Source organism: Condylura cristata, unplaced genomic scaffold (assembly GCF_000260355.1).
Source record: "Condylura cristata isolate star-nosed mole 26May11 unplaced genomic scaffold, ConCri1.0 scaffold00001, whole genome shotgun sequence".
Lineage (NCBI taxonomy): Eukaryota > Metazoa > Chordata > Mammalia > Eulipotyphla > Talpidae > Condylura > Condylura cristata.
Genome location: NW_004567102.1, coordinates 68,403,838 through 68,416,282, shown reverse-complemented (window position 1 = coordinate 68,416,282; position 12,445 = coordinate 68,403,838). Strand labels below are relative to the sequence as shown.

The 12,445-nt window shown below is 36.2% G+C and overlaps 1 protein-coding gene across 3 annotated transcripts in view; it reads right to left on the bottom strand.

The window, feature by feature from the left end:
• EYA4 (EYA transcriptional coactivator and phosphatase 4) overlaps positions 1 to 12,213 on the bottom strand; it is a 193,775-nt gene extending 181,562 nt beyond the window's left edge. For all 3 annotated transcript variants that reach the window (XM_004673863.1, XM_004673864.1, XM_004673862.2), the window contains exon 1: positions 12,111 to 12,213. In XM_004673863.1, the coding sequence (XP_004673920.1) occupies positions 12,111 to 12,143 (33 nt within the window). In that variant the 5' untranslated portion in view covers positions 12,144 to 12,213. The remainder of the gene's footprint in view (positions 1 to 12,110) is intronic.
• Positions 12,214 to 12,445: the final 232 nt, after the last annotated feature.

Sequence of the window (12,445 nt, the reverse complement as noted above, 5' to 3'; positions counted from 1 at the left end):
GTGGGTGTGGTGTGGGACACACCTTCGAGAAAGTGGGAATAAATTCCTCTAAATCAGATACAGTGCTTTAAGTCAATGTATCCTCAATAAAAATAGAGTAAGAATATAATTTTCCACCTTCAAAAAAATTCAAAGTGAAGTGTTGTTCAATGGCTTCAACATAACCATCTTTGCATCTGTAAAATAAAGGGTTTGTCTAGCATATTATTCTCTGAAGTTCCATGCACCTGTACAACAAGTCCTCCAGCCCTCTGTCAAATGTGGTGATTTGAAAGGGGACAAATTGGGCAGGACATTTAATGCTACAGAAATGTGAGTGTGCTTAGGAATGTTCTTAAAGATCCTGGTGTAGGAAAACCAGCATAGATTTTTAAATCCCACCTAAACCCGTTTTTAATTAGTGGATCAAAAAACAAATACCATTATTTTACAGTCATCAGTCTACCCCTTTTACATCACTTCTGGAATGTGATCTTCTAATTAAAGAAATGCTTATAGAAAAACATGGACAACGGTCAATTTTTTTTTGTCCTTATGTATGAAAACTCAAAACATTTCAAATATTTCGTTGAAGACATGAGTCAGGGTAGAGAATTGAAAAATAAATAAAACATTTCCCCCAGTATATTCATTTAGCAGTTATCATTGTTAGCTCTGGAGTCAGACTGCCTGGGTAAAAATCCTGCTCCTCCACTTATTAGCGGGGTAACCTCTTCACAAATAAACTGGGAGTTAACAATAGTTCCCATCTCATGGAGCCAGCAGGAGAATTAAATGAGTTAATATACATGCAGCGCTCATTGGAAGTCTGCAGTATGTAGTCAGGACTATGTAAGTGTCACTGTGCATTTCTGGGCTCAGACTCTATTTTTAATACATTGTTCACATGCGTCATTCACAGAAGTTGGGCAAAATATTAAAGCTAAGCAAAGTAAGCAGGAAATACTTATCTTTTCTTTTTTAATAAGTTTGAGGTGTTTTTGTTGTTTGTTTTGTTTTATGCCCTTCTTCCACCTTGCTATCCTGGCAAGGGGGTTAAAATGAACTTCTTAACATGTTAACCCTTACAAGCTTATTTGCATCCTAAAGAAATTTGGACAGGGATATGGATACTTGTTCCAAGAATATATGAAATAACAGACATGCATTTACTTTCACACTAGTCCCTTTTCAGTCTGACTCCAATGTCAAAAGGGACCCAATCACATCTAAATAAATAGGCTCTTCTTTTTGTTAGATATACTGATGTCCAAAGAAAACAGAGCCAGCCGTTTCTTCCAAAGATAATGGCAGACATTTTTATTAACCAAAAAATCTGTTTATTTTCTCTTTTCTCTTAATGGTTTCAATGCCAAAATAAAATAAACTCCCAATGCTATCACATTCTTAAGTCCCAGTCCTTCTGACCTACTTTGGTAGAGAAAAATGGAAATGTCTTTCAATAATATATTTACTGAGTCCTAGGAGATCAACTATCATTTATTAAAATAATGTCTATTGCTAATGGTCTTCATACTATTTAAGTCTTTAATCCAACAAGGCTTCCATCCACTTGTTAACCTTGTGTGAAAAAATGAACTCCCCTCTTAAGTTAGTAAAAGAATACAAATGCTATCAAGGAAAAGCATGTTGGAATATGCAAGGATACATATATTTCCTACCATTTCAGGGTCAGGAAATATGTGCAGATGCCTGCCCTATCTCATACCAACTTCACCATCTTCATTCTGACCCCCACTGAGCTCCCACCTGCCACACCTGACTCTATTCTTTTAGTCTTTGTCTCCTATCATCAACACAAAGCAAGTTCCTCTTGTTTGGAAAGAGGCTCCCTTCAATGACTGTTCTGTTGCTCCTCTTAAAATTCTCATCTTTAAATTTCTTTAAAATAGAGACCTCTTTTATTTCTTCAGGCTCTTGTCTGTAACAAACTTCTGAGATGTCTTTTCTTACCACAACTCTAATGGGAATGTATTCTGAAAAGCTGCCAGTGACCTGCTAATCAACACATGGGTCCCTGTTCTGCTTGACCCTTTGAAATGTCAGATAATATTAACCAATCCCTCCTGAAATTTTCCTTGGTTGTTCACTCTAAAGACAGTATTAATTTGATCTTCCTTTGAATCTTCCTTCCTTCCTTAACTCTCTTCCTAGTCTCTCCTGATTCTTCTCCTTCCACTACATAAACATAGTATTCTCCCAGGTGTAGCTTCATCCCTCTACCCTTTTCCCAGATGTCCCTTCCCCTACCTGTAAAGCCTCAAGAAAAATACTTTTCTGCTCCTCATGGCCATCCCAAGTCACTCACACCTGCCCGAGTTCACTTTACTGGTTAACTGAAAACTCTAAGCCAAACCTTGCTTTACTTTGCTTTGTATGTCACCACATCCTACGATTAACCCTATTTGGTTAGTTAACAAATTAAGCAAGGCTTCTTTTCAAGTTACTTTCACTCATTCACTGATGTGTTTTCATTCCACTGTTGCATTATTAGTTTAAGTCAGGAATTGGCGAGTATGGTCCTCCGCCTGGCGCCTATGTAAAGATGTATTGGAACAGCCACGCCCCTTCATGTAGCTCTGCTGCTCTCATACTACAACAGCAGAAGTGAATATTGTACAGGACGGGATGGCCAGAAATGCCAAAATTGTTTACTGTCTTGCCTTTTGTAGAGGAAGTTTGCCATCCTTGGTTTAGGCCTCTGACAGCTGATACATTAATTGCTTCAATGTCCTTGAGCCAGCTGCTATGCTCACCATCATTGATGTTTCTATTTCTTAAACTTATAAAAAATTTAAAAAATTAAAATTTCTTAAATAGAAACACTTCTATTTTATACCATCGCTAATATTTCTACTTTGCATTTGTTTTTCTGACCCATTTACTCAAAGACTAGGTGATTCTTCATTATGTCCAAGACTAAAGTCCGAAAGGATAGGGTAGTCTCTTGTACATCTGTAATTCATGCAGTGACATGTAAATAGCTAAACATGGCTAAGAAGCTCCTTTCAGTCTGGCCTCAGAAGCCCAGCAACACATCCCTACACTCTCCATCTTTATCCTCACAGAGATTCTTCTTCAATAATCCTCAATCTAGCCATAGTACCTGTACAAACTTTACTGTATTGTATTTTGCATTTCTGAGTCCTTCTCCTTGCTATTCACCAGGCCAGGGTTGACCTCCTTGTGTCCATACAAATCTATCTGGTCTTTTAAGGCCGATTTAGGACATGACAAGTCCATCTGTAATTTTTTTTTAAGATTTATTTCATTTATGCATACAGAACTGGGATACAGACCAGAGGTGCAGGGACGGTGAGAGGATTCACCAGAGACAGTATGGAACAGAATAGGCCGACTGAAGAACACTGCTGAGGGGAGCAGTGGGCCAGGATAGGTCTGCTGCGCCATATGATCACCTCCAGGGCAGGGATCAAACACATGCTGAAGTGACTTTAGCTTCTCAGTGCTGTGCTTTAACCTGCTGTGCCACCAGGCCTTTGATGAACAGACATTCCCTGCTGAGAGCAAGGTAATTAATTGGCTAAACTGTTAATTTATAAATGTTATTTTGCTTTCTTTAATTTTGTTATCATGCATTTGATTTTTCATCCCACTTATCTCAGTGATTTAATATGTTATCAGGAAAGTAACCACTCAGGTAAACCTCCTGAAATATTCTGCAGGTAGAAAATATATAAACAAATAACCCATTGTAAGAAGAAATAATATAGGACTGTGACTCTTGGCTTTCCCCAAGAAGACACCTGTCCACATCTGGGAATATTGTGGGTTATCACACAGGGAGTAGGAGAGGGAGGGAAGTGCTACTGACATCTAGTGGGTAGGTATCAGAAATGCTGCCAAATGTCCACTAATGACAAGGACACCCACCAAAGATTCACCTGGCCTCAAAGATGAATAGAGCTGAAGCTGAGAAACCCTGACACAAATCAATTCTTCTCTAAGTTAGAATGCCTCGAAAGATTATATCCACACAGATGGCAATAAGGAAGTAATAAATAGCATTTGAATATTTCAACCTGTTGAAATATCTGTTGGGTTTTTGTTACTTTTATGAAAATGTACAGTGAATTATGTCTATACAGCTGCCTGCTGGCTCTTTTTTTTTCTAAGAAAGGTAAAGGTGATAATCAGTAGCCCCATATACCATGTGATTGTTGGACAAAAGCACATGGAAGAAGCTACAAATTGTAGCAACCTACAGTTATATGTAGCAACATATAATATACTGCTTACAGATGCAAGGGTGGTAGGAAAAAGTTGCTATTTAAATGCCCCAAGAGCTTACTCCATTTACTTATTTTGACTTTCTTGGTTTTCTCCACCACAGCCACAAACACTGGCCTTCTATTTCTTGCATCAGGCATGCTGGTTTTCACAGGTGCTATTCCTTTTAACCAAAATCCTCTTCTCCTGATAGCCAGGTGGTTTGTTACCTTGTCTTATTTAAAGCAAGAGTGGTTTCTGAGCACTCTCCAAAAACAAAGCTTTCCCTATCTTCCCCCAGAACCTCTCCTCTTTCTCTTGTTTTATCTTGCTTATTTCCTTGCACTTAGTATCATTTAAAATACTGTACTTACTAAATGCTTTCCTTCCCACCAGGATATAAGATCCACAAGAATACCCTGTTCATTTTGTCCACTAATAGCTCACCATCTAATATCATATATCAATTATAGCAGTGCATGGGATAAATTAGTAGCCACTTTCCAAATGCTCATTTTGAAATAACTTAAGACTAGAACTTGATATAACATTTTAAAATCTTCTATTAATATAAAGTTTAGGGAAAGGTAGAAATTGTATTAGATTTTTCTTTTATCCTTAGTATAGCAAAGTTTTTGACAAAGATTGAGGAACCTTTGTATAATTGAATTGGTTTAATTATCATCCCAATTTTCATTTATTCCGTTATGACTGATTTTCACAATATTTACAATTATACAGCGGAAGACATGGAGCTGATTTCTAATCATGGTGTAATAACATTTCTCACCAAGACCCGTGATATTTGAAACTCGTGGTCTTTGTTTAAATACTTGATATTTAGTAGAGTTTTAATGCATACTTTCAGACACCGCATACATTGACAGATCTGAAAACTATTAAGTTGATCAAAGCAGGTAAGATAATGTGTTTAGCAGCATGGATCCTGGAATAAGACCGTATGAGCTCACAATCCATCAGCACAGGGTTCATTCCGTCACAGCCCTGAGTAAGATCTTTAAGTTTAGCTTCACTGTGCTCTTCACAGAGCTTGCCACAGGAGTTGTGAGGTTAAATGAAAAAGTCATAAAATGCAAAACATGGTGTTTAATAATGAATGTAAATCTTTTCCACCAGTGAATAGCTTCCATTTGTCACATATAGCAAAAATTACATTACATTTATTTTCCACTTTGCAATATAAAAAAGTTATTTTTGGCCCTCCCTGGTGGTGCAGCGGGTTAAAGCACAGCACTGAGAATCTAAAGACGCTTCTGCATGAGTTCGATTCCTGCCTGCCCCGGAGGTGACCACATGGTGTGGCAGACCTCTCCTGACCCGCCCGCTGCTCCCCTTATCAGTGTACTTCGTCGATCTGCCTGTTCTGTTCCCCACTCTGTCTCTGGTGAAGCTACTCACTGCCCCTGAGCCTCTAGCCTGTACCCCAGTTCTGTATGCACAAATAAATAAACCTTTTTTAAAAAAAGTTATTTTCATTTTAATTCATAAATTAATTCATTTATAAGAACATTAATAATTTATTTTTGTTTAGTTTTGTTTTAATTTGTAAGTTATTTTCATTTTAATTTGTATATTGCAAATTCAGATAATAGACTTTTGTTACCCAAAGATAACAGAGGTCTCATGTGCATCTAAACTATCTAAATAAAACGTTTAATATTGCTGACAATGATCTAGTCTAGAAACAGCAGGTACAAGACTCTGGAACTACCCCTCCTCCTTGCTGTATTTATGGCAAATTGCACCAAACTGATAATTCTATTCTTCAATGAACCAGGAAATAACTTTAAGTTCTTTCTCAACACAGGTAACTGTGACCAACTCACCACAGTTGATGGCAGAAAAACACTATATTTACTCTGTACATCTTGACTGTATGTATAGAGTATGTAATCACAATCCATGCTCTATATAATATGAGACTTTATTCTTTACATGTAACAGTCATATATGCATCTATGGTTTCAATAAATTATAATTTTAGAATGTCATATAAGGTAAATCATGGAGTCTTATTAATTCATGATAACACATGCAAAAATACAGATATTTATAGTTAAAAATTGTATAACATGAAAGAATACATTTTAGGGACTAATAAAAGTTAAGATACACTTAATGTACTTAATGTAATCAATAATTTCACAGTGCAGGTATTTTGTTTTATAGTTGCAGAGTAATGCTGCACATTGAAATTGAGGTGTGCAGCTGTTCTGAAACGATTCAGCTTTAAGCAGAATTTCACTGAACTCGAAAGATGTTGTCAAGTTGAATGGTGTGTGATGGGATATGTAAGAAATATTTGTTGTAAACATAATTCTTCTCACTAAATACCAAGTTATTTCAAACAGATTTATAACCTTAAGAAGAATAACTGATTTTGCATATCTCTGAATAAAGTACAATTAAAAGCATGCATCCTGGGGCCCTCCCTGGTGGCGCACTGGGTTAAAGCTCAGTACTCAGAAGCTAAAGCCACTTCAGCATGAGTTCGATCCCCACCCCAGAAGTGATCCACATGGCGCGGCAGAGCTGCCAGCTGCTGCCCTCAGCAGTGTACCTTATCAGTCTGCCTGTTCTTCTCCCCACTCTGTCTCTGCTGAATCCTCTCACCACCCCTTCATGTCTGGCTTGTAACCCAGTTCTGTATGTATAAATAAATAAGCCTTTAAAAAAAAAAAGTATGCACCCTGTTCAAATGGTTTTAGTGTAATCAAGGAAAAGAGCTATAGACTATAAGATTTTAGGATTTTGAAAATACCATATAAACAAAATTTTTTGAAAAAAACTGATTTACACTGAAATTTACCAAAATAATTATTTTCCAGTACTGTGTTGAAATACTGACAGATATTCATGATTCTGAAACTATGTCTAGATGAAGTTGGATGATATATTAAACACCATACAACTGTCAGAAATATATCCAAAAGGTTTAGAGGCCAGCACAATTTGTAAAGGTGTATAGTGGATATAAAAAAAGATGTATTTTGTATATATTTTATATTTTTCATTTACATATTATGTAAGTTTATATAGCCAGAGATCTGAGGAATGGTCTAAAGGCAGCTGTTATTCTAAGAAAGCAAAGGGGAAAGACAGAAAAGATTATTTTATTAAACTAATTACAGATTTTTTAACACTCAGTATGTTATCAGGTTTGGTCCAAAAAATAAACGTTGCTAATATCTACAAACATATATGAATTTCTAAAAATAATGCTGAAACATATGCTGTATCATATGTATCTATTGAATGTGAGTTAATTGAGACTTTACTAATTGAAGTATGACACCAATAATGTAAGTAAACTGATTCAATAACTGTTGAAAGATGTAGGTATATTCCCACTTATGTATAATATTCAGATATTCAGTGCTACTGGATACCAAAACTTCATTTTATTTAGTAGAAACTACTTTCTCATTGTATACCATGTTATATTTAAAATTAAATTCTTTTCAATCCTTCCAGCATCATGATTATTTATACTAGACACTCCCTCAGTTTGAGATGAATGAACTGGATCAAAAAGGATCTGTGAGAATATCCAGCACCACCAAAAGAGGATGTTAAAATATCTATATATGCACAGATAGCTTAGAAGTTATATAAAAACAATAAATACTACTCAGCATTTACTTGACATAAGGAATATATTTCATAGTATTGAGTGTAATTCAATTGTTAGTACAGATACTTTGTTTAATCTAGATTCACAGCTATTGTTATTGTTATTTCTATTAACAAGAACATTTGGCCAAACACTGTAGTAAACTAGAATTGGATCTACTTAAGCTTCTTCCAAACAATTATGACATTTGATTATAGGATTTTAGATAAAAATGAAAGCTAAATCTTATTTCCATTGCCTATATCTTAAAACTTTCTAGATCCTCTAAATTAGATTGCATAACATTCAATAAAATGAAAAGAAAAATCATGTATGTACCAAATTTTGTTTTTATTACATGTAAACTAGCATTACATTTTACATGCATTTTTACTGTAAATAAACCATGAATTATTGTGTCAGTAATATATCAGATTAACATTTTCACATTCTGAAACTAGTCAGATAAGTTATTAACATATCTTCGTAACAGCATGTAAAAACTTTTGAAGAATATACTTATTGAAATCAGTAGAAATTTTCTAAAAAGATGAACAGGACTGGCTATTATGCTCAAGTAGTGAATGACTTAATTGAGAAGCAAATACAAGAAGCAAATGAAATAAGATTTCATTTCTGTAGAGAAAATTCTGTGAGGGAGATAAATGCTGAAGGGTTATAGCAACATATGTGAGAGCCTCTGACCCAGCAGGGGGTGGGGAAAGAGGGATCTGGGAGGCTCAGGTGAATCCTAAATTAGATCTTTTGAGATTTACAAGTTATCCTGGTAGATAAGAAGCTAATCTGGGACAAGGTTTTAGCAATAGCAAAGGCAACGACACCTCAGAAACCCACAAGGTTCAAGAAACCAAAAGAAGCCAGAATTAAGTGGAGAGAGATACAGGTAAGCAATTCAGCCTTGTGCACCTTAACTACTCACTTGCAACTTCTGAAGGCAAAAAAGTCTGTGAAGGATGTTAGATAATAGAGTGCGGTGATCAGACCAATTATGTAAGAAAGTCCACACAGGAGTAATTTAAAGCAGAAAAATACAGTTGAACAATAAAATAAAGTCCAAATTGGAAGAGAAGAAAACAGTTTTAAGATAACAAAAATTAAGGACAGATAGAACTTTGTGACAAGAATGAAGGGAAAAGAAGGATAACTACCTATTTTCTGACTAAAACTACTCAGAAACTGAATACGCCCTCCCCTGAGATGGGAAATACTGGAAGGGGAGAATGGGAGAGATAAAACTGGGAGATAGGAGAGCTAGTGTGTTCAGTTTTCACCTGCCAACTCCATAGAGCTAGACTGTACTTCCAGACAGGGATGTCCGCCAGAAGGTGGCAATGAATCAAATTCATTCAAGAGCATATGCATATGTCAAGTAAATAGTGATGCAGCTGACATGCATGAAACATTTATTCTAAGTGAGGCATGTGTTGAACCCTTCACAAAACTTCTGAAACCACGCCCTACACAAACCACTCCCTCCATATTTCCAAATGGTGATGAAATATTTAAATGTCAGGGATGTCTGACTTCATAGCCCTTAACCACTGTGCTATGTTGTATCATGGAAATGTATTATAGAATTTAAAACCAGTAAATTGGTTCACTTCTAACCCAACAGTTTGTGAGCTTGACACTCTGTAAGCCATAGTTTCCCTATGGTGATTCTAACAATTACAGGATGATACCACAGTAAGGACTGTAGAGAGTGAATGAATAAGAATTATACAGTGTGTACATTTACAATAAATAGCACCTATGGTTAGCTCTATGCCTAGGAAAGTAATTCTTTAAGTAAAATGGCTAGATTCTAAATAAATTCCTTCTCATCCTGATCTTTCTTTTAATTCTATATCTAGGTGTTAATAAACACTAAAAATCATTTTCAAAATTTTTTGAGATATTACTATATTCTGCAAGATTTAAAGTTATTTAAAGGTTGCATTCATAAGAAATCATTCCAATGTAAATGGGGTTATTATTTTTTGAGGTTATGAATGTTAAAATAAGGAAGCCCCAGCCACAATAAAGGCATGTAGATGTTATGGAGAGAGCTTGGACTTGGAGCCAGAAGACCTGTATGAAGTCCCAACATTAGGCTTACCTAAAGTCATGCAAATATGGGAAAGTCATTTAGCAATCTCATGTACCCTTTTGTACATTAATAAGATGAACAGATTGATTTATATGCTATTTTAAGTCTAAGCATGTTAAGAAAAAGAAGCTATGATATTTATAAGATCAAAGCAGTGAAGTCATTAACATGTGACACAAACTTCCAGCACCCTGTGGTTTAAGTCAGAAGTACCTGCTCTGAGGACCCATAAACTACACCATAGATCAGGTGCTTCCCTTTGACTCTGACCAGGTCATAACCTCCAGGTGGAGCATGCAGGGAGAAGAGAAGAGAAAAACGTGGGCATTCTTGTCTTTTTAAGTCTCCTCCATTTTCATCTCATCACAAATTCCACAGCTGGGTTTGAGCTGGAGGACTATTCCTAGGTTTTTAGTTCTCAAACCTGGCTGCATACTAGCATCACCAAGCAGGAAAAAAACTACCTCAAACACACACAAGGAGGAATACAGTTTACAAGTACTTGTTTGATTTTGTAAAAGGTGGTACAAAGCATCTTGGATAACTTCATTCTAACGCTAAATATAAATACATGTATTCTTTTAACCTACACTGCATTGAAAACAAAAATTCATTCTTGAGCATACACACACTCTGGGATGATTAATTGGATCAACCATCCTGGTTTAATTAGAGGTTTGGCTTTAGCTCTGAAAGTTTCATGTCTAGGAAAACCTCAATCTCTAAAAGGACAGCATTCTAACACAAAGAAGTGTGCGTGCACATACACCCACACGCACACACTTTCAAATAACCCTCAGTGTGTTGTAACAAAATACAGATTAAAAATACCCCTCTCGGCCCTCCCTCGTGGCGCAGCGGGTTAAAGCACTGCACTAAGAAGCTTAAGCCACTTCCGCATGAGTTAGATCCCTGCCTGCCCCGGAGGAGATCCACATGGCGCGGCAGACCTCTCCTGACCCGCCCGCTGCTCCCCTCAGCAGTGTACTTCATCGATCTGCCTGTTCTGCTCCCCACTCTTTCTCTGGTGAATCCTCTCACACTCCGCGTCTCTGGCCTATACCCCAGTTCTGTATGAATAAATAAATAAATCTTAAAAAAAAATACCCCTCTCATGAACCATCACAATGAATGCTTTGTTATCAGTCAGATGTCATCATTAGCTCAGGAACAGACAGGATTCTCTGATGGACCTCTGACACCACCAGGATTTGTAAATATACATTGACATGGCTGCCCCTCCATATTATAACTAAGGTTGATAATCAATGTTCAAAAAAAGAAAAAACATACTTTAAAATCCCTGTCCCCAAATTACCATTTGTTTGCTTTTATAAAAATTCAGGTAACTTTTGAGGAGTAACATCTCTAAAATTTGGCATGTTTTTATAATTTTATGGCTCTGTAACCACTGCATCTTTCCTATAATGATGCCATGAGGAATTTAAAAATAATATATAATAAATGATCCTGTTTTATGTAACTTAAAGACTTGAATGTGGAGTCTGCTGTAATATCTCTTTACTGTGACATCAGTAGTCATCAATGGGCAGACCACCTGGGACAGAGCTCCCCTGACATTAGTTTTATGCACTATAGAACTAGTATCACAGTGTTAGAAAAAAAGGCCATCTAAATCCTCCCCCCTGGGAAATGAAAATCTTAGAATGATCACGACCATCCTGGTGCCAGCCTTTGCTCTGCAAAGAGCTTAGTAAAATAATGACAGTCCTGTGGACTGCAGTTACCATCCCTGAAATAAACAACAGGCACGCTGCTGATACACATTCTTCTATTCCACTTTCTACATCCAATCATATACATACTGTCTAAACACCTTCAGTATAAAATCTTATAAAGGATCCATGTTAATAATTTCTATGGTCTAAAATACTTGGCATAATTTCAATGTTCTAGTCTTTCTAGTACTGACTTTACAAGCAGAGAATCAAGGAAGGCTTCAAAATGTAGTATGCTTGGCAGAAATTTACAAAGGTTTACCAATGGTCTTCCTGAGCAAAAGAAAAAGTCAACTAAAATATTTAACAAAAATTCACAATATAGTCCTTTTAGGGTGACTTTGAGTAGTCTTACCACAACATTTTCCAGCAAACTTGAAAATAAATTCAAACTTACTGATTGTTCATTTAAATCCTGGGAGTCTTCCATGTGGTTTTCTCACCTCTCCTGCCAATCCCAAGTAGAAACAGCTCCCTTCAGTTAACAGTGAACTATCTAGGGCAAGAGGATAGAAACAAAAAGGAAAAAAGAAAAAGTTACTTTTATGCATTTCCAGAATGTTCAAACATTATTATGGTTTACATGAGAGTTGGTAGGCTTTACAAGACTTACTTTTACTCAACAAAATTCATTAGTATTGTTGCCATATTTGATAGAAATATTGATGTTAAAATTCACATCATGAGAAATTGGACTATGTCAACAGTTGTGTAGGAGTCCTACCCATAAAC